The 24,581-nt window shown below is 34.0% G+C and overlaps 1 protein-coding gene across 2 annotated transcripts in view; it reads left to right on the top strand.

The window, feature by feature from the left end:
* The first annotated feature begins 719 nt into the window (after positions 1–719).
* LOC127876330 (uncharacterized) overlaps positions 720–24,581 on the top strand; it is a 34,550-nt gene continuing 10,688 nt past the window's right edge. The window contains exons 1-4 of one of the 2 annotated variants that reach the window (XM_052421440.1): positions 720–2,155; positions 19,829–19,958; positions 20,150–20,279; positions 22,062–22,255. In XM_052421440.1, the coding sequence (XP_052277400.1) occupies positions 19,864–19,958; positions 20,150–20,279; positions 22,062–22,255 (419 nt within the window). In that variant the 5' untranslated portion in view covers positions 720–2,155; positions 19,829–19,863. Of the gene's footprint in view, positions 2,156–19,828; positions 19,959–20,149; positions 22,331–24,581 lie in introns of those variants that run through there. The other variant, XR_008047801.1, reaches the window with a different exon arrangement.

Here is a 24,581-nt window from a genome sequence, read left to right as displayed (position 1 = left end):
ATTTTTTTATTTAAAAACAGTAAGTAGGATTTCTATATACGTATTCTCATATTTTGACCAAGGCAATTATTTTTTAGTTTTAAAGCGCAAAATAGACGGATTTCTACCTTGTAACCACCAGATACATTGTATATTCTAATTGGCATAGATAAAATTAAATCTATAGCCTAGTTACAAAGTAATATATTATTGTTCAAACGGTACCGCTTTTAAACTGAAAGTAGGATTTGTAGACATTTACGTCTATTTCTACAAACGCGATTATTTTTAAGTTTTAAAGCGCAAAAAAGACGGATTTCTACCTTGTAATCACCAGATATATTCTAAATGGCAAAGATAAAGATATGTTTCTTATTTATACTTAAATTTACTATGCCATGCAGTTAATTTTAAGGTGTGTGGCTCAAAGTCATTTAAAAAGATGAGCAAATATAATCATTTTTCTAAAAATAAATCATCCTCTGAAGCCCCCACTGAGATTCAAACTCAGACCTCTCTCCTCTGTGAAGGAAAGTATTCTATCTTGAAATACAAGGGCATGTAAGAGGAAAGTCAGCTATTTTAAATTTATCAACAAATAGATTTAAACAATATTTATATGGTATTAAAATATGCAAATATTAATGTAATATGACCAGAATTGGAGGTTCAAATCTTTGTAACTTTATTGTTCAAAGCAAAGAATTAAAGTTAAAATTGATGTACATGTAAGCATGTTGTTAATACTAAATTGAGTTTTTTTATGACTCCTTCGCTTCTGTATAGTATGAAATACATATCTCGTGTAACATAATTTCATGTAAACTCTGGACTTTAATGACGACAAGTTGGATGTATGGTTTCCTGTATTGTGTTTTAGGTCAGAATGGTTAACATTTTATACTTGACAAAGATTTGAACCTCCAATTCTGATCATCCGTCTCTTTCTCAAAATTTATTAAAAACCACACTATTTTTTTTAAAACTTGTGTATCAAATGCTAACCATTCTTACCTAAAACATGATTAAGGAAACCGAAATATTGACACAGCGAGTTATTTTATTCTTATGGAAGATTAAATTATGCATGACAAAAATACAATCGGAAATATTTTTTACAATCTCTTGATGCTTTAAAAATATTTTACTGTTAAATAAAATAACACGTCTGACTTGTCGTCATTAAAATCCAGAGTTTGAATGAAATTACGTTACACGAGATACGCATTTCATACCATATAAGAGCAAAGGAGATATTAAGAACTTAATTTAGTATAAGCGACACGCTTACCTAAATTTAAACTTTAATCCAATTCTTAAAACAATAAAGTTGCAAGATACAGTAACATGCACGCACTTCCATTTTGTGTGTTTTTTTTTCGTTCCATTTTGTCAAAATTTATTTACAACCACACTCATTCTTAATAACATTTGTATCAAATGCTTACCATAACAAAGCCGTAATCCTGTCGCTGTAAGTTATTTTATTCCTATGAAAATTTAAATTATGCATGACAAACACAAAATCCAAAATAATTTTGGAATATTTCTATGCTTTAAAAAATATTTAACTGCACGGCCGACTTGTAGTCATTAAACCCAGAGTTTAAATGAAAATACGCCACACGAGATATATATGTATTTCATATCAAGTCATGTGTGCTGAATTAATGTTACTCAGCTTTACATATTCTACCATTTATTAATTAAACAGAACCTTGTCAAGTTGACGATGCTTATAATTTGAGAAGTTAATGATTTATAATCATCGAGGGGGGTATTCCAGACGTAAAACATTGCATCATTACATGGAAAACAGCTGCACAACTGTATGCGAAAGGTAAAACAGTATATTCTATCGAGAACTAACTTGCAATTTGCATAGCAACGTCCGAAATGTGCAAACTCCGACATCTATTTCGATATTTATAAATTCAAGATATAACGTTAACTGAACTGTTATACAGAAATCAAACTATAAAACTTGTGTTTTGATAAAAAAAATAAGCAAAGCAAACCAAAAAAAATTACCCTTTTAACGGCAAAACGATTAATTTATCCAATATTCAACACATGTATTTCCATTCAAATTATGAACTTGAACTTTAACGGTTGATTGTCGTTTCGTGCCAATACCAGTTCGTGCCACTAATATTTGTGTTGTTTATTTTTAAAGGTAAGTTTCGTGAGAAATAAATGTGTTTGAAAACTTTCTCGCATGGTAATGGTATATAAAATTCAACTCATCGGACAAATTCAAGAACACAATGACACTTACCAAGTTTTCTGAACAACCGTACACAGCGCAAAATGCGGGAGCCGCGTGATGTCTATTTCCATATCCACGGGTGTGTTTATGTCAAATGCTAGTGTTTTTCAATAGATCGTATACTTATCTAAAAAACGGCGAAGTAGCGTTCACTTTAATTATTTTGATGATGTTATTTTGTAAATACTTTCTCGCGTTCTTTTCGAACGTTCATTGGCAGCCATATTGAATGTTGGTTGTATACTTCCGAAATTATGTGTTTTAATGACTCTCAAAAATGTTTTTAGTGCAGAAATTGTATTTTTAAGTATCAATTTCTCGGATTTATTTTATATATTTTGTTAACTTATTTGCGTTTAAATTTGATTGTTTGTTGTTTACTTGCGAACTATTTTTCATGTGTACGCTAGTGGATATGTAATCAGGTTACCATATTTACATTAATGAAATTTAACTGTTGTTTGTTTTTGTTTGTTTTGTTAATATTTTCTAAACGGGTTCAGCTATGTATGTTAAACGCAATATGAATTTATTTATTAATTTGGGAATAAAATCGCAATATGTATTAATTAAAATCAAATTTGAAGTGTCTATCGCGTGAATTGTCTCCTTGGGTTGAATTGTGTTTGGGTTGCTATTAACGCTATTAACGCTTCCGGCGAGAACTCATTTTATAGCGATTGCGCAATAAAAAACACCACTTTTTCGTAATTTTATCAAAAACTGGACTTTTCCCAGATATGACGAATACGCCATCGTGTAGATCGAGTTCTGGTCCATATACATGTCAAATTTCAGCAAAAGTTACAGACCAGTTTTCAAGACTCCCAAATCGCTGCTATACGCTGGAGCTTAACGAATTTTAGCCCCCTTCATCATTCGTTCGATTGAACGTCATCAATGATGACGTCCAATACAGCACTCATTCCATAATAAATGTACGAATACATTTTAAAATGAAATCAATTTGTTTTATTCTTTTTTTTGTCATTTATTATTACCTATTTACACCCACCCCACCCACGCGTAAATCGATGTAAAAGATATTCATAGAGCTACCATTACAAAGTATAACATTTTTACATGTGAAGTAATTACTAGAGTTGCGACACCTTAAGGGTTTCGCGTGATGGAATGAGTGGAGAGATGAAATCAAATTGAAAATCGATTATTTCTATAAAAAAATGGTACGAAAAAATATGTGGGTAGGAAAAAAAAACAAATTTGGGTACGAAAACAAATTTGAGTACGATAAAAAGGGTACAAACAAAATAAGGGAACGAAAAAACTATTTTGGTACGAAAAAAATGGGTACAAATAAAAAATAAGGTACGAAAAAATGTGTGTACGAAAAAAAAATGAGTACGAACAAATGGGTACGAAGAAATTTGGGTACGAACAAATTTGTTTACGAAAAAATTGGGTACAAAAAAATGTGGGTACGAAAAAAAATTGGTTATAAAAAAAATTAGGGTACGAAAAACTATTTGGGTACGAAAAAAAAGGTTCAAATAAAAATTTGGGTACAAAAAAAATTGGGAACAAAACGAATTTGGGTACGAAAAAAATTTGAGTACGAACAAATGGGTTCAAAGAAATTTGGGTTCTAACAAATTTGTGTAAAAAAAAATTGGGTACAAAAAAAAATTTGGTTATGAAAACCTATAGGGAACGAAAAAATTAGGGTACAAAAAACTATTTGGGTACGAAAAAAAAAGGGTACATATATAAATTTGGGTACAAAAAAAATTGGGTACGAAACAAATTTTTGCATCGACGGACAGACGAAGCGGCGACTATATGCTCCCCCTAAAAAATTTGGGGGGGGAGCATAATAAACAAGTTATGGCAATTTAAAGGTGGTACGCAAACTTAAAAATACATTTATCAATTATATGCTTATTCTAAGTGAAAAAAAGGCCATAATTGTTACAAAATGCTTGATACAGTTATCTGCTCTTGTTTATACATTGGGGTCATGTTGGTTAATAAGCAAAATACATGGTGTATGAACGCAATATGTCAAGTGACATAAAAAATATTTGAGGTCATATGCAAACTTTAACATAGATTTATCAATAATATGCATATTATTCTTAGTGAAAAAGGGCCTAATTCTGTTAAAATGCTTGATACAGTAAATGAGTTGTCTGCTCTTGTTTATAGATTGGGGTTATGTCGGTAATGAAGTATGCAAAATATAAAAGCAATATGTCAATGGACATAGGAAATATATTTGAGGTGGTACGCAAACATTCCAATGCGCACGCCGACGCCGGGTTGAGTAGGATAGCTCGACTATATATATTTCATATATAACAGTCAAGCTAAAATGTAAATATACCATAAACAACAGGCTAACCTCAATCACAACTTTAATGCAATGCTTATAACAATAGAGATACAATGATATGCCAGGGATTGAAACTAACTGTTTACTATTGTGGGCAACCATCTTTAGTATTTTGGTTGCCCAGATAAAGAATAACGAGCCCAGAAATATGAACATGTGAATATTATACATTTATTTAATAAAATAATAGATAATTAAATACATTTGCGGACAACACATGTTCAATGCATGATGTTTTATTATGAGCCTGAATTGAATCATGTCCTATTCCTAAATAATGAATGTTATTTAACTAGTATTGATCCATGGTGATCAATTGTTTTTCAATTTTTATTGCAGTGAATTGTTTTAAGCTTTAAAAAAAAGAAGTTTACCAACTTTTGAAATTGAGTTGCCCAGGCAAAAATCTACTTGCCCCGGGTTCACGGTAAACCACTTATTTCCATCCCTGTATGCTCTTCATTTTCTGTTCTTCCATCCCATTCTCCAAATTAAATTTAAAGCCGATATTTTTTAATAACATTAGTATGAATTACTAACCATTATCACCCAAAAAACAATTTTACAAAGCTGTAATCCCGTCGTAGAGATTTAGTTTACTATTATCAGTGTTCTCTTTAAATACCGGCTGCTAGCGATCTTGCCGGTTACATTAACTCTTGATGCCGGCTACTTTTCCCAAATATATCAAGTAAATGTCACAAATGCTTTGGTTTTACTGCATAGTTGCCGGCCATATAACTGGCTACTCAAATTTTTCTGGAAAACACTGAACTATGCATGACAAACACACAAAAATTAAATACATCTTAGATTCATTGTAAAAAATAAATTGACACTTCCAGCTTGTCGTCACTAAAATCCAAAGATTCAAATAATTTTCCACGAGATACGTCAACAATTGCGTAATCAAATGAATGAAAAATAAAAGTAAAGAAAGCCGGATTTTACATAAATTTCAGGTTGAAACACAACAAGGTAAAGGTAGTCGGTGAGATATAATAATAATACAGTTAGTAGGGCTCGTACCCTGGGTACGGTAAATATACTAAAACATACCCGGGAATTTTAACACTAAATCGGTTGTTGTCGGCTATTTTGTAAAAATTAATTATGTTTACATTTATGTCAATTTTCTGTTAAATGGCATTTATACAATGTATTATCAAAACTCATTTTTACAATCATTAATGTGATTCAATTTAAAATCTTAAATTGTTTAAAGTCGCGTCATTGTATGACGTTGTCAAGTATATTTTCCGCGATGTCGCACGTTCACTTTTTACCGTCATAGATTTTTTTAAAGAAACATTTTTTGGTTTGCGAGGTCCGTTAAATGGGGAACACCATATTTGGTATTTATATTATGTTTTAACAAATAATTCATGCTGTGTAATAAATATTGTATAAGATATTTCGATATTTATTGAAAATGTTTCAAATTGTTATTTATGAAACCTTTTATTCTAATGAGTGTATGCTATCATATTATACTTCGAATAGCAGATCTGTTGTACTATAATCGTATTATTCATTCTTTATTGTTAATTTCATTTATTGTAGAGAATCGTCAATGTTACATCTAGACGCCAATCCTTGTCGTTAGTGTTAGTTTTCAATGCTTGTTATCATTGCCGTCAATGTTAGTCGTCAATCCTTATCGTCATTATACATAAAGGAAATAAAAGCAGAAACAGACACGTATTCTTGATTACTTGATTATTCCTACGGCGTCCTCTCAACACTCATACTAAAAAGCATGTTGATGCAGATTTTTTTTAAAGAGAAGTTTCTTTAAGGTAAACAATATTGTTTTACTTTAATCGCTAGCATGTTTAACGACATCGGATTTTTGGCAGATATACAACTCGGATACAATCTAATATTTGCAGGTATGTTTAAGTTTCTTTACCGTACCCGGGCTACATGTAAGTAAAGTTAAGAGTACCCGGGGTACATGTACCGGTAAGTAGTACCCGAGCCGAGAATGTCAATTGAAGGTGTTAGAGATGCATTGAACCATAAGATTAAAAAGGGTAATTAACCACGGGCTTATTAAAATTAAAACGATGACATTACATTGTACCAGCTGTTTATTGTTGTATACTGTAAGCTTGAAATATTTTAAATAATGTAAACAACTTACCTTGTATAAAGTTGGCACATTGTTGTCAGGTGTAGAAACTATTATACTTATTTCTGTTAAGTTGCACTGGCTGAACCAAAAGAATTATGTAGTCGTTTCTAAATAATCACGAAACAATCTACTAATGCATATATGCTTGCCAGTTGCTGAGTTTGTGCATTTCCATTCATTATACTATCGGCCTTGGCAAACAGCGTAGACTCAGATTAGACGCCGCATGATGTCTGCTATTTGGTACGCAGAAGATTTGCATATCCACGGGTGTTTTATGTCAAATGTTATGGTTTTCAATAGATCGTATACTTATCTACAAAACAGCGAATTAGCGTTCACTTAACATCATTTTTAATTATGTTATTTTGTTAATACTTTCTCGCGTTGTTTTCGCCATTGGTCGACGCCGTCTGCTATTTCCAACGATGAAGATTTCCATATCCACTGGCGTTTTTGTATGTCAAATGTTAGTGTTTTCCAATGGATCGTATACTTGTATACAAAACGGATAAGTAGCGTTCACTTTACATCGTTTGTGATGATGTTATTTTGTAAATACTTTTAAGCGTTCTTTCTGTCGAAGTCGGCCATTTTGACGTGTGTGAAGAAATACCGACGTTCCTGCAATTACCAAAATCCCCAGGAATCCCCGAGATCCCACGAAATCCCCATTAATATTGATTATTTATCGAAAAACTGCGTATTTTAATATAGATTGTTGCGAAATACACTGAAATAACTAATGAAACATTGTTTTTATGAAAGTTTGATTTCGGATATTTCGGTAGGGTATCGGTATATCCACATAACGCATTTTGTAATTCCGGTTATGTAAAACTTGCGAAATTTTTTCGTGATTTCATCAAAAACTAGATTTTTCCCAGGTATAACGCCTACGCCAACAGGTAGATCGCATTCTTGTCCATATACATGTCAAATTTCAGCAAACGTGCTAAGCCAGTTTTCAAGGCGCTCAAATCGCAGTGATTTGCACCAACTTAACGAAACTTAGCCCCCTTTATCATTCGTTCGATTGAACGTCATCAATGATGACGTCCAATACATCACTCATTCCATATTACCTATTTACACCCACCCCACCCACGCGTAAATCGATGTAAAAGATATTCATAGAGCTACCATTACAAAGTATAACATTTTTACATGTGAAGTAATTACTAGAGTTGCGACACCTTAAGGGTTTCGCGTGATGGAATGAGTGGAGAGATGAAATCAAATTGAAAATCGATTATTTCTATAAAAAAATGGTACGAAAAAATATGTGGGTAGGAAAAAAAAACAAATTTGGGTACGAAAACAAATTTGAGTACGATAAAAAGGGTACAAACAAAATAAGGGAACGAAAAAACTATTTTGGTACGAAAAAAATGGGTACAAATAAAAAATAAGGTACGAAAAAATGTGTGTACGAAAAAAAAATGAGTACGAACAAATGGGTACGAAGAAATTTGGGTACGAACAAATTTGTTTACGAAAAAATTGGGTACAAAAAAATGTGGGTACGAAAAAAAATTGGTTATAAAAAAAATTAGGGTACGAAAAACTATTTGGGTACGAAAAAAAAGGTTCAAATAAAAATTTGGGTACAAAAAAAATTGGGAACAAAACGAATTTGGGTACGAAAAAAATTTGAGTACGAACAAATGGGTTCAAAGAAATTTGGGTTCTAACAAATTTGTGTAAAAAAAAATTGGGTACAAAAAAAATTTGGTTATGAAAACCTATAGGGAACGAAAAAATTAGGGTACAAAAAACTATTTGGGTACGAAAAAAAAAGGGTACATATATAAATTTGGGTACAAAAAAAATTGGGTACGAAACAAATTTTTGCATCGACGGACAGACGAAGCGGCGACTATATGCTCCCCCTAAAAAATTTGGGGGGGGAGCATAATAAACAAGTTATGGCAATTTAAAGGTGGTACGCAAACTTAAAAATACATTTATCAATTATATGCTTATTCTAAGTGAAAAAAAGGCCATAATTGTTACAAAATGCTTGATACAGTTATCTGCTCTTGTTTATACATTGGGGTCATGTTGGTTAATAAGCAAAATACATGGTGTATGAACGCAATATGTCAAGTGACATAAAAAATATTTGAGGTCATATGCAAACTTTAACATAGATTTATCAATAATATGCATATTATTCTTAGTGAAAAAGGGCCTAATTCTGTTAAAATGCTTGATACAGTAAATGAGTTGTCTGCTCTTGTTTATAGATTGGGGTTATGTCGGTAATGAAGTATGCAAAATATAAAAGCAATATGTCAATGGACATAGGAAATATATTTGAGGTGGTACGCAAACATTCCAATGCGCACGCCGACGCCGGGTTGAGTAGGATAGCTCGACTATATATATTTCATATATAACAGTCAAGCTAAAATGTAAATATACCATAAACAACAGGCTAACCTCAATCACAACTTTAATGCAATGCTTATAACAATAGAGATACAATGATATGCCAGGGATTGAAACTAACTGTTTACTATTGTGGGCAACCATCTTTAGTATTTTGGTTGCCCAGATAAAGAATAACGAGCCCAGAAATATGAACATGTGAATATTATACATTTATTTAATAAAATAATAGATAATTAAATACATTTGCGGACAACACATGTTCAATGCATGATGTTTTATTATGAGCCTGAATTGAATCATGTCCTATTCCTAAATAATGAATGTTATTTAACTAGTATTGATCCATGGTGATCAATTGTTTTTCAATTTTTATTGCAGTGAATTGTTTTAAGCTTTAAAAAAAAGAAGTTTACCAACTTTTGAAATTGAGTTGCCCAGGCAAAAATCTACTTGCCCCGGGTTCACGGTAAACCACTTATTTCCATCCCTGTATGCTCTTCATTTTCTGTTCTTCCATCCCATTCTCCAAATTAAATTTAAAGCCGATATTTTTTAATAACATTAGTATGAATTACTAACCATTATCACCCAAAAAACAATTTTACAAAGCTGTAATCCCGTCGTAGAGATTTAGTTTACTATTATCAGTGTTCTCTTTAAATACCGGCTGCTAGCGATCTTGCCGGTTACATTAACTCTTGATGCCGGCTACTTTTCCCAAATATATCAAGTAAATGTCACAAATGCTTTGGTTTTACTGCATAGTTGCCGGCCATATAACTGGCTACTCAAATTTTTCTGGAAAACACTGAACTATGCATGACAAACACACAAAAATTAAATACATCTTAGATTCATTGTAAAAAATAAATTGACACTTCCAGCTTGTCGTCACTAAAATCCAAAGATTCAAATAATTTTCCACGAGATACGTCAACAATTGCGTAATCAAATGAATGAAAAATAAAAGTAAAGAAAGCCGGATTTTACATAAATTTCAGGTTGAAACACAACAAGGTAAAGGTAGTCGGTGAGATATAATAATAATACAGTTAGTAGGGCTCGTACCCTGGGTACGGTAAATATACTAAAACATACCCGGGAATTTTAACACTAAATCGGTTGTTGTCGGCTATTTTGTAAAAATTAATTATGTTTACATTTATGTCAATTTTCTGTTAAATGGCATTTATACAATGTATTATCAAAACTCATTTTTACAATCATTAATGTGATTCAATTTAAAATCTTAAATTGTTTAAAGTCGCGTCATTGTATGACGTTGTCAAGTATATTTTCCGCGATGTCGCACGTTCACTTTTTACCGTCATAGATTTTTTTAAAGAAACATTTTTTGGTTTGCGAGGTCCGTTAAATGGGGAACACCATATTTGGTATTTATATTATGTTTTAACAAATAATTCATGCTGTGTAATAAATATTGTATAAGATATTTCGATATTTATTGAAAATGTTTCAAATTGTTATTTATGAAACCTTTTATTCTAATGAGTGTATGCTATCATATTATACTTCGAATAGCAGATCTGTTGTACTATAATCGTATTATTCATTCTTTATTGTTAATTTCATTTATTGTAGAGAATCGTCAATGTTACATCTAGACGCCAATCCTTGTCGTTAGTGTTAGTTTTCAATGCTTGTTATCATTGCCGTCAATGTTAGTCGTCAATCCTTATCGTCATTATACATAAAGGAAATAAAAGCAGAAACAGACACGTATTCTTGATTACTTGATTATTCCTACGGCGTCCTCTCAACACTCATACTAAAAAGCATGTTGATGCAGATTTTTTTTAAAGAGAAGTTTCTTTAAGGTAAACAATATTGTTTTACTTTAATCGCTAGCATGTTTAACGACATCGGATTTTTGGCAGATATACAACTCGGATACAATCTAATATTTGCAGGTATGTTTAAGTTTCTTTACCGTACCCGGGCTACATGTAAGTAAAGTTAAGAGTACCCGGGGTACATGTACCGGTAAGTAGTACCCGAGCCGAGAATGTCAATTGAAGGTGTTAGAGATGCATTGAACCATAAGATTAAAAAGGGTAATTAACCACGGGCTTATTAAAATTAAAACGATGACATTACATTGTACCAGCTGTTTATTGTTGTATACTGTAAGCTTGAAATATTTTAAATAATGTAAACAACTTACCTTGTATAAAGTTGGCACATTGTTGTCAGGTGTAGAAACTATTATACTTATTTCTGTTAAGTTGCACTGGCTGAACCAAAAGAATTATGTAGTCGTTTCTAAATAATCACGAAACAATCTACTAATGCATATATGCTTGCCAGTTGCTGAGTTTGTGCATTTCCATTCATTATACTATCGGCCTTGGCAAACAGCGTAGACTCAGATTAGACGCCGCATGATGTCTGCTATTTGGTACGCAGAAGATTTGCATATCCACGGGTGTTTTATGTCAAATGTTATGGTTTTCAATAGATCGTATACTTATCTACAAAACAGCGAATTAGCGTTCACTTAACATCATTTTTAATTATGTTATTTTGTTAATACTTTCTCGCGTTGTTTTCGCCATTGGTCGACGCCGTCTGCTATTTCCAACGATGAAGATTTCCATATCCACTGGCGTTTTTGTATGTCAAATGTTAGTGTTTTCCAATGGATCGTATACTTGTATACAAAACGGATAAGTAGCGTTCACTTTACATCGTTTGTGATGATGTTATTTTGTAAATACTTTTAAGCGTTCTTTCTGTCGAAGTCGGCCATTTTGACGTGTGTGAAGAAATACCGACGTTCCTGCAATTACCAAAATCCCCAGGAATCCCCGAGATCCCACGAAATCCCCATTAATATTGATTATTTATCGAAAAACTGCGTATTTTAATATAGATTGTTGCGAAATACACTGAAATAACTAATGAAACATTGTTTTTATGAAAGTTTGATTTCGGATATTTCGGTAGGGTATCGGTATATCCACATAACGCATTTTGTAATTCCGGTTATGTAAAACTTGCGAAATTTTTTCGTGATTTCATCAAAAACTAGATTTTTCCCAGGTATAACGCCTACGCCAACAGGTAGATCGCATTCTTGTCCATATACATGTCAAATTTCAGCAAACGTGCTAAGCCAGTTTTCAAGGCGCTCAAATCGCAGTGATTTGCACCAACTTAACGAAACTTAGCCCCCTTTATCATTCGTTCGATTGAACGTCATCAATGATGACGTCCAATACATCACTCATTCCATACCAGTATTGCGACACCTTAAGGGTTTCGCGTGATGGAATGAGTGTGGAGTTCAAATAAATTTGAGATTTTTTTCTGTGCAAATGATGATTGCAACTATACAGTACTTATTGCAGAGATTGTTTATATTTAAGCCTAGGCCACTTAATTACAGATGTTGTTATTTCGGCCGGACCACTAGCTTTTTAAAGCCATAAACAATCAAGTGTCATAAAAATTATATAAAAAATTAGCGACAGTGTAACAATGTTTAGTTTCGTAATATTCATTTATTTAGGCATAACTTTTCCCTTTGACATGAACTTAATTCAGAATGGGCTCTCAAAATAGGGCATTGTTACAAATTGGGCAAAAGTCAAGGGCAATACCGTCAAAATGCACTTTAACAACTCGGGTGACATTGAGCTTAAGTCGATTTTTTCTGTAAAATATTTTTACAGCGAACACACATAATGTCATTCTTTTTTAAGAAATACATGTCTAATGACTTAATATGGTTATTAGACTGTATATATCTTTTTTTTAAACAACCTACACAATATATTATTATTATAACCATAAGTTATGATAAGTGTTCAATTTCATCAGTGAATACTTAGGGAAAATAAAACCAATAGTGCTAACATTGGCTCTATTATCTTATTGACAAAAAAGTACTCTCCAAGACACCCCAGACACTTACCAAATTCATGATTAAACATTTATAATTGCTAAATTTTGGAAAACCTTAAGTAAATTTGCGTTTTAACTATTTCATATTTGAGGATTTTGAAAATTATGGACCCGAACGTCTGGTGTGTTTCGTCCCAATATCAGTCTGCAAAACTAAGTTTTTTGTCTTCATAGCCAATGTGGCTATGAATCTTTGAAAATGTCATAGCCAGAAGAGTTTCATGTCCAGAAAAAATAATTTACAGTGACATTATTATGAAAGTAATATCAACAGTCGTTATATATCAATTGCAATTGGGGGGGGGGGGGGGGGGTAAGATTGCATACTAATCAGTATCCCAGGTTTCAAACTTTTATTCCATCACATCTGACACTGAGAGATTTTTACAATATAATATTTTGAAATATTATTTTCATTATTTATGATATGAATGATAAACACTGTTACGGTTATTTCGTTATTTCAAAGCTATTGTAATAAAGAAATTTAAACGTTTTACTTAATGTATAAAACCCCTCGCACTATTATTTTATTTATCGGCGTAGAATGCAAGTTCAGTTTACCAAAAGTATTACTTTTAAATAGGCGAGCCAGACTTTACACTCTCTATAATATCTAATGGATATGACTAATGATAGAAAATTAAGGGAAGTAATTAAGCGTTGTCACTGTAAGAATTTACACCTGGAATGCGTAATTGATTATAACATGTAATTGGTTTATTTGCTCTGAATTTTTTTCATTGCAATTCAGGCAATATATATTCAATTTTTCTATCGCTAGTGCCGAGATTTCATCGCATTGGCAATCAGGCTTTGGGTTAATTTTGCAGACTGCCCAATATTACAGAAAGTAAACTTGTGAACTTCTGGATGAAGCACAAAAATTACATTAATTAATAATTGCTTTTAAGTAGGGTATAAGAAAAGATGTGTTAGTCAGAAACACAATGCCCCCTTCTGCACCACTTTGAAGCCATATATTTGATCTTTGACCTTGAAGAATGACCTTGACATTTCACCTGTCAAAATTTGCAGGTCCATGAGATAGACATGCATGCCATATATCAAGTTGCTATCTTCAAATTTGCAAAAATATTGACCAATGTTAAAGTTTTCGGACGGACAGATAGACTGACAGAGAGAGAGACAGTTCAAAAACTATATGCCACCCTTTGAGGGCATAAAAAGGTTCCCATACGTCTTTCTCTTACAGTAGGTCATATTGAAATAATGCTTATGACCAGAAGTTACAAACTTTACTTACTGTTAATGTTTTGTCGACTCGTACCGTGTTTCCGGGACTCATCAGTTGGAGAAACACCATCAACTTGAGTCAACAGAACAACTTTAAAACTGCTAAATAACTTTTAAACTAACAACAAGAATTTTAAAGCGAGATTATACGATTTTGTTAAATATCTATGAATTTATATAAAATGTGTAAAAAACATATTATATATAATACATATATTTCAATATCAAATAAAATTAAAGTTAAGAAGAACAGGAAAAGAAACTACGCTGAGGCTGATATTTGGGCCATTTACCAGGCCTTTTACCTGGTGCGCTGACTGCGATGTAGTTTTTCTTGGGTGAAAAGTCGCCTGTAAATGGCAAAATAACGCATAACAAATGCTAAATGTAAACATCGATTGGAAATGTTTCATTAGTATGTTTATATTCCTACTCACATAAATTGTGTTCTTCCCCATCTGTGTTTACACGGGCTTTGGACCGTTCCCTGAGAACAAAGCGTTCACAGGAAGCCACATTAAGGAGTGACACATCAGCACCTCCCCACCCTCGAACCGAAACTCTGAGTTCGGGGGTGTCTTACCCGTCGTTGTTGATTTGACCTAGTTTTTAACCCTATTTGAACTAAATAAACCACCAATCCAGATATCATCAAGATAAACATTCCGGTTAAATTTCATAAAGATTGGATGAAAACTGTGACCTGTATTGTCTACACAAGGTTTTTCTATCATTTGACCTAGTGACCTAGTTTTTGACCCCAGATGACCCAAATACAATCCCAACCCAGATTTCATCAAAATAAACATTCTCATCGAATTATATATGAAAACTGTGACCTCTATTGCCTACACAACGTTTTTCTATTATTTGACCTAGTGACCTAGTTTTTGACCCCAAATGACCCAAATACAATCCAACCCAGATTTCATCAAGATAACATTCTGACTTAATTTCATACATATTTGATGAAAACATGTTGACATATTAGTTGTAAATATATGTGTTTAGACGATGTACAATGTGCAAGTCTTGAATAAAAAAGTCTGTCTGTCTGTCTGTCTGTTTGTCTGTCTGTGACCTCTATTGTTTACACAAGGTTGTTCTATTATTTGACCTAGTTACCTAGTTTTTGACCTAGTGACCTAGTTTTTTACCAGACAACCCTAAAACAATCCCAATCCAGATTTCATCAAGATAAACATTTTGACCAAATTTTATAAAGACTGGATTGAAACTGTGACCTCTACTGTTCACACAAACTGTTGAGAGACGCACGCATGGACGCCAGACAACAAACAATCACATACAGTACAGGCAACGTGTACTTTGACAAACGCCACTCGTTGCGGTGTTCATTTTACGGTGTTCGCTTAAACAGATAAAAGTGTGATAGAAACGCAAAAATCACAACATTCGCCATATCTCTAAACTATCAAATGAATTTCTGCATGTTTCTATTTAAAGATTTGATGTAATAAGCGCCCAATCAGAACAGGTGTATTGCAACATTCGTAAATCACCTGACGCCTAGTGTGCGCGTTGTGTAGAGTTCATGTTCTGTTACAAATTGTAGCCACAAATAAATACATGTATATATGCCCATGATATTTTCATTTTCTTTGTTCTGAACCATAAAAAGCGCGCAAAAATTGGCATGGGTGTATTTATTTTTGACACAAAATCTTTGTAGCGCAGACAACATTGGGATCTTTTAATTTCGATTTAAAGTTTCGTAGTGAATTTCTTCCTAAGAACCGGGGTAGCTTGCGAATTATTTGGAATTGACATTTCATCTGATTAAAATAAAAATCAAACACGCTGTAACACGCTATATTTAGATTTCATGCAACATGTACAAGTCATTTTCTGGAAATCGGGAAAAATGAAACCCGATTTTGTGAAAACAAAAAGGGCAATTGCATTGATTAACACCATAAAAGTTAATAGTATTGATTATCTAAACGCTTAGTTTCAGTTTCCGACTTAACGTACTGCCCGAGTTTAAGTACACATAAAAAATGTGCACATAATATCAACATGTACATAAAGTATATGATTTTATTTTGTACATGTACATTTAAAACGTGTGAATGACTCTCACAGACAGGTGTTTACGGTGGCTGCGCAGCATCGCGGTGATCACGGGTGTTCCCGTTTACGATAGCGTGCAATCGCGGCAATTTCAGGTGTTCGCTGAACACCGCGGTCAGTAGTGTGTCCGCCCCCCCCCCCAAAATGTCACCCATTGGGACAATTGAACACCGTGGACACGCGTTTTTGTCAAAGTACATATTGCCTGTACTGTGAGCTCACCATGTAACTTTGTTACAGGTAAGCTAAAAATAGAGTAAATCAGGTCCGTGAAGCAAAGTTTACATGTAATTTTATAGGGAGGGCTACCATCCCGAAACCCAAAATACTGTCACACTTTTTATTTTAGCTTCATAGGCGCATCTGATTATTACAATTTTTCGGCCACAACTTTTTCAGCCATTTTTACTCTTTGTCCGAAAGTAGACTGTTACCCGCTTATTGATTGGATGACCAAAGTAATAATTAACCAAATCGCGCGTTGTTATTTCAGGTAAAGATAAAACATTGACCTTTCTGTATCAAATAGTCAGAGTACAGGGCACTCTACTATCTATGGCTATATATTAAAGAATTAAATCAAATTTAGTAGGATTGGCATGGTAATCAAATCGATGCATTTAATTATAGTTATAACTCGTATTAGCTGCTCAGTGGCAGGGGTATCAACAGGCGCCATCCGATTCAATGTTCCTAGGCTCGGCTTATATCACCTTATCGGGCTTTTTCTCCCATTTGTAGTTTAAAAATCCGAGTGTCACTTGTGTTCGGAGGCACAGCACTTAAAAAAAAATTCGAGTGTCACATGTGTTCGGACGCACAGCACTTTAAAAAAAATCCGAGTGTCACATGTGTTCGGAGGCACAGCACTTTAAAAAAATCCGAGTGTCACGTGTGTTCGGAGGCACAGCACTACAAAAAATCCGAGTGTCACTTGTGTTCGGAGGCACAGCACTACTATTTACGTAAAACATTAAATAACATTGACAAAAAAGATGATTTCTCCATTGCAACACAGACGCTCTATGCATTTAATACATAAAGTGCCTCGCCGATGATGCTAACGGTGCGTGCATAAAAATCGCACTCCGTTAAAAACGTTGATGTGGCTAAAAAACGTTCCTCCAGTACAGTTTAAATTTTATCGCGATTTTTTTTATTTTGGCTTTTAATTTTGAATATAATGATGTAGGGTCGCAGCAAAATAATAGGCCCCGTTGGGGAACCGTAACCACAACATTATTTTGAACCCCGTTGATGCTGCACCCTGTAAATGTTATTAGCAATTTAACAATTGCTCAGTTATACAATTTTATTTCACGGTCAAAGAATTATTCCATTTCTGATATTGCTTGCAAATGCTATTTTACTTAAAATTAAGAATATCAACTGACAAAAGCCTTAAAAACAAGAATATCAGTGAAACTGATGGATGCTCCCCGATGACGGGCTTTGTCAATCTATGTGTTAAAAACCACCTAAAAAAACTATTATAAGCCTTGGTGACCTTGACCCTAGTGACCTCATCAAAAGGTAGAGGTCCATGCAAGGTACCTACATGCCAAATATGAAAGAGATCAGTAAAGAATTGAAGGTGCTATGAGAAACTGTTACAAACGTGTGACAGAAGAATCTATTATTAGCCTCAATGACCTTAACCCCAATGACCTCAAACCTATTCATAAGGTAGAGGTCCATGCAATGTACCTTCATGCCAAATATGAAAGAGATCTGTTAAGAAACTGTAACAAAAGAGTGACAGAAAAATCTATTATAAGCCTCAGTGACCTTGACCCCAGTAACTTCAAACCTAATCAAAAGGTAGAGGTCCATGCAAGGTACATACGTGCCAAATATGAAGGAGATCGGTTAGTTATTGAAGGTGCTATGACAAACTGTAAAAAAAGTGAGACATTAGAATCTATTATTAGCCTCAGTGACATTGACCCCATTGACCTCAAACCTCATCATAAGGTAGAGGTCCATGCAAGGTATTTACATGCCAAATAAGACAGACACACAGATTGTTTTATTGACGTAAACTTTACAGTTTTTTTGTCATTTACAAAATAGTTATACAAAGCATTAAGTCAATGTGAGAACAAATAAGAATATTTAAACATCATATTGATCGCGTAAAGATCATTTAACACTGTATTATGTGAATTGGGAATAAGACATCAATTTGGGAATAAATTGTGTTTTATCAAAAGTGCATAATATGCAGTTTTATATGTTGCATTTTTTTAGTTTTACAAATTATACTTAAAACATATACTTGCATATATAATAGCATCATTAAAATTGATTATACTTCAAAACTGGATTTCTTATTAATAAAAAAAAAGAAACTCATGAAATGATACTGTGTCCATGCCGCGCATGCACACGGTTTCAAAATACACTTTAAATGATACAAATTCAATCACTGTTAATGAAAGTCATGGAAAATTGCTTATTAAGCTTAAATTATAGATAATGTATTACAAAATATATGTAGATCATGAAATGAATAGTTTTGTTTGAGAAAATCACCAAAATGATGTCCATTCGCAGTTTGATGTCTTATTCCAAATTCACATAATACAGTGTTATATTCATACATACATGTACATGAATTTAATAAAGAAGTTGAACATAATAAAGATTTGTTTTACAAGTATTAATAATAAAAAATAAATAAATGTATTCATGTTTCGCCAGATTAACATATACTGATGATGAAAACAATTATTTGTTATTAACTTTCATAGAAATATTGGAAATATAAGAAAGAGATTGGTTAAGTTTTAAAGGTGCTATGAGAAAATGTAACAAAAGTGTGACAGACGGAAGGACAAACTGGCAACTATATGCTCCGCCGAAATTTTATTTCGGAGAGCATAAAAACTAATTACTAGAGAACATTATATTTACAAAACACAACAACATTAATCTAACAGTATTTACAATTTTACATGCAATAATATATTAATAATTAATATCCAATGCTAACACAAACCTTTAAACATCATGTATATTTACATAACAAACAACATTAATTTTACAGTATTTACATGCACAAAAACCCAATGAAACATGTATATATTTACATAACACACAACATAAACTTTCATGTAACTCATCACCCTTCAATCCCATGAAGATGCTTTTCCGTTATCCAGCATATATTGAGAGTAAAGTAAGATTGAAATCATGGGTCGGAGTGGGCCGACAAGATACAGGTTATTAGTAGTCTATTTATGTTTTGATACAAATTTCCTATGTTTATTCCGACAACCTTTTTATTGGGATTATATTTTTTATGCTTGACATGTTTGTAGATATTTTGTTTTTTGTTTATTTGTTAAATAGATTTGACGATGGTAATTTCAGATTTATGTAAAAATTGTCGATTTTATGTGCCTTTCAACAGATGCAGCCAGAGCAGGGCGAATAGACAAGAAGCCGATGACGCTGCGTCGAGGGACCTGTCATCTATGCCCTGCTCGGCGACACCTCTCGTGGCTATTGTTGACGGGTCAGAGTGGGCTGACAAGATACAGGTTATAAGTAGTCTATTTATATTTTGATACAAATTTCCTATGTTTATTCCGACAACCTTTTTATTGGGATTATATTTTTTATGCTTGACATGTTTGTAGATATTTTGTTTTTTGTTTATTTGTTAAATAGATTTGACGATGGTAATTTCAGATTTATGTAAAAATTGTCGATTTTATGTGCCTTTCAACAGATGCAGCCAGAGCAGGGCGAATAGACAAGAAGCCGATGACGCTGCGTCGAGGGACCTGTCATCTATGCCCTGCTCAGCGACACCTCTCGTGGCTATTGTTGATGGGTCAGAGTGGGCTGACAAGATACAGGTTATAAGTAGTCTATTTATATTTTGATACAAATTTTCTATGTTTATTCCGACAACCTTTTTATTGGGATTATATTTGTTTGACATGTTTGTAGATATTTTGTTTTTTGTTTATATGTTAAATAGATTTGACGAAGATGATTCATCCATTGCGTCGCAGGCTCTCTTTGCATTTAATACGTAAATCTCTGATATGATGGTGAACATGATTTTGTCTGTAATATCAGATTTATGTAAACAAAATTGATTATATGTGCCTAGCAGTTGTATGTTAGGTGCCTACATACATGCATGTACTCATGTTTTCTGAATATAATTTGTTGCATTAGAGACATGGTATTTATTTCCCAGATGTAATTTTAAGTTATAAATGCAATTGTCGTTCATAGATTAAAACAATGGCACATTCTTCAAGTGGTGTTCTCACTGTATTTATGGAAAAATTTTGTTGTTCTGTTTCCTCTAAATTTCCGTGGCACAATTGAACACGCTCATCACTGTAAAAAATATAGTGATTATTATCAACACACCCAACAGTAGTGTAGTGTTGGTGGTGATGATTGACAGACGCTTTGAACTCATAGGTCTCGTTGTTAATAAAAATGTTATTATCAAGAGAGATTCTCTTTTGTGCACTACGATGAATATTTATTATCAGGAGACTGGGCGGTCTGACCAATTCACGTTTGACCTCATGTAACTTTTCACCACAATGTTCACAATTAAGCAATTTCTGTTCCATTAGCCATTTGTTAATGCCCTCTTGTATACGTATTTGTGCTTCTTCTATATCTACAAGATTGATTAAGATTCTTTGGGATCGGAATTGTTCTTTGATTTTTGAGGAACTGCAACTTTGACATGTTTTTGTAGTTTTGACAGTTCCCTTGTGAATTTGGCAATCGTATGTTTGATCAAGACGGTCAAAAAGTTTAACAAGGAACTCATCCGCATCGTGTTCTATTCCTAGGCGCCAACCAGGGAGCAGGGACTCTGTTAGTTTTATAATTGGCATTTTAGGGAGATCCCTTAGGGGTAAATTGTGATGCCGATAGGCACGATTTACAACCTCATTCAGTGCACAAAGAGGACAAATCTCATTTTGAAGGTGGTAACCAGAGCATTGCTGGTGCAAGTATTGACACTCCCTTAAGAAGGCATCAAAACTTCTGGTATGGCAAAGAGCTATAATTGGGGCATTCAAAAAGCACACATTATTTCCACTGTTTTGCAAACCTTTAAATGTTTGTCTGGAAATATCAGGTCGAGTTTTTAGGGACAGCAAATTTTCATTAGGTATGGGATCAAGAGGTGACAATTTTTGTTTTGGGGTTGGTAATTTCCTTTTCTTAATGTCACATGATGGGCCTCCTAGAGATAACTTATCGTCAAATTGTCTTTTTAAAACCTTTGGTTTAACAGATTTGTTCTTTTGGTAATTAGTCAAGGTTTCATAATCCTCTTGACTTATGTGTGGTGCTGCTTCAGCTACCAGATATTCCTGGGTTTCGATCAACTTTTCAAGCACTCTCATAATAACATTTGTATCGGTGTCTATGAACATAAGTTGCACGATGCGAATCAGTTCCTCTTTGTCCTTTTTGATACTTAACCTTTTTGCAAAAGCTTTATCTATGATACTGTCTGCCAAATCATTATAATGAGTAGTCCAAAATGGGTCGCCACAGTTTTTATGTCGGTACATGCGTTCAGACTTAACTTTTACGGCTTCTTCAAATGCTTGTGCATCAAGAACATTTTCCTTAAGCCTTTGTACTTTAAGGTCCATGTAATTTGGAAAAGTACGTATATGAAGATGGGCGGGACTTCTAACCCTAGAAATGGCAACCAGGAATATGCCAGGCACATGAAACCAGCCATCCAGATCAACTTCAGCCAATGGGAAATTAGCTCCTTGTCCTTTAAAACTTGTTGCTGCATCTCCTCCTTCGAGTGGCAAGGCGATTCTAATCATGGGTATGTTTGACTTTGTCTTCCCAGCTTTTTGTTTGTAACTTTCAACAGGAGGAATTGGGACATAATTTTCGCATCCTGGTAATCTTAAAATATTTGGGCCCGAGTAATTGGAAGCTTGTATTACCATAAAATCAGGCATTTCTGGTGGGTTACTAGGACCCTGAAACTTACAGGTCATGTGTACGCCTGAAGGAAACTCATCAACAGTATCCTTACAATAAGGAACATCATCAACAGAAAGCAATACACTCTTTGGGGGAATCTGCTGTACTTTTCCACATGTATCGATTGGTTTTGTAGTAATGCAGTCCTGTAATTCTCCTGTTTTCAAATCTGCACTAGTTAAAGAAGCAACAATGCTGTCCCTGTTATATATTGGTCCCACCAAAGTATGTAATGATCCATTGTAGAGACCTATACTTGGAGCAATGTTACGTAAGAGCATGACTCTCATTCCCCTGCATGCGTGCCAGCTGGGTGGGGCACCTTCAAATTCTTTTGCAGACATTGCTCTCAGCTTGTTTTCTTTTGCTGCTGGACGATGTATTGAGTCTATTCGCATTATCGGATTTCCTGTTATTTTGTGATGTCTGAGAAGAGCTTTTGCGTTTTCAGACTCAACAGTTGACCTATTTTCATGGTTTTTTGAATGAAAATGATACCCATGGATGATATGTGCACTGTTCCACTTCCCGTCCATCTTCATATCACGTTCTGTTGCACAGTTTTTTCTAAGGAAAAGCATTTCTTTTTCCCTGCATTTTTTACCATACCTCATATTGACAAGCACTTTTCCAGTGAAACATTGACTAATGGGATCAACATCTGTTCTTTTGACTTCAGTCAAAAACACAGCATCAAATTGGCCCAGCATCAGATCTTTCCGACAAGCAGTAATATCTTCTGATAAAAGACGATCTTTAGGCGATGTTAACGATTGCCATTTGTCATAGTTTGGAATTGTTTGTAACGGTGGAAATTTGAAGACCTGTCTAAACCTTATCAAACCATTAATAGAAAGGGAACTGCATTTTTTGTTTTCATGCGTGTAAGAACGAGCGCTCCAGAGAGGTTCAGCTGCAATCGGAAGAATCTGTGCTGGGTCCCCAATAAGAACAATGCCAATATTGTCGAGATCAATGTTGCACTGAATCAGTCGTTCAGTTACAAAGGCAAACATCTCTCGTGACAGCATGGAAAACTCATCAACAATGAGGAGAAAGAATTTTTTGGGGTCAAAATTGAGCATAAGTCTGGAATATGTGGCAGATGTTTCTTCCAGACGCAAATCTTTTTCATTTAGATGGACAGGTATACAAAAAAGTCGATGCAAAGTCTCTGACTTGAAGTACATCTGACTTGATGCAGCTCCTGTGGGAGCTGCAAGTTTGATTCTGTCTGTCCAAGTGCTTACCTGTGCATCTGAATCAGGGTTAGATTGTAAGAGGCTTATTACACTGCTTATGATGCATTTTAGTGTCCAGCTTTTTCCAGTACCTGGATTGCCCATTAGAATGAGACGCAAGGGGTTTGGGGGAGGTGCTTGTTTATTTTTTTCCCAATTTAATCTAATTTTAACATAATCAACAACAATGTCATGAGCCATCTTTTGTTTATCATTTAATGAAGATGCTTCAAATGAATTACTTGACAAAACTCCTTGTGTGTTTGTGAGATTTGAAATATGAGCATGTATTTCAGCCATAGAAGGTATAACATTCTCTCCTAGCCAGCTCTTCATAAAATCAACACCTTCAGGATTGGCTAAAACGTCAGAATCACTGAAACATGGCTTGGAATCTATGCCCTGCTGCGGGGCAGACCGCAAGCGATCAACGGGGTTTTGATAAAACTGTTCATTTCCGGGGCGTGCTATCGGTTTTGAAGCGGAATCGTAATTACTGCTTTTAATTTTGCTAAGATTAGTGTCATCAGTTGCATCTACTGCACAAGCTTGCTGGTTTTCTTCGACATCTTCGTCTGAGGATGAATCTGAATCAGAGTTGTTGTTTCGAGGAAGATGGTGATGTTTCCAAAATTTGTATGCCCATGGTGGAAGTCCATTACCATCAAGAAATGTTTGATTGAATAGATCAATCCAAGCTTTCTTTAAAGATTCTGCATCTTCAGCAATTGGTGAGAAGTCAGTAGTTTTGTGGCAAGGAATCTTCCAAAGGCAGAGTGTTCTACAATAGTGCCAATATTGTTTTCCACGGGGATTTGCCATTCTTATACCATGGCAAGGTATGAGCTTTAATGCATTCAATCTGCCATTTCTTGCAGTACTTCTTCTTTTAAATTGTAAGAATCTTGCACCATCATTGGG

This window comes from Dreissena polymorpha, chromosome 4 (assembly GCF_020536995.1).
Source record: "Dreissena polymorpha isolate Duluth1 chromosome 4, UMN_Dpol_1.0, whole genome shotgun sequence".
NCBI lineage: Eukaryota > Metazoa > Mollusca > Bivalvia > Myida > Dreissenidae > Dreissena > Dreissena polymorpha.
The sequence above is the reverse complement of the archived record's forward strand: the minus strand, read 5'-3'. Positions and strand labels throughout refer to the sequence as shown.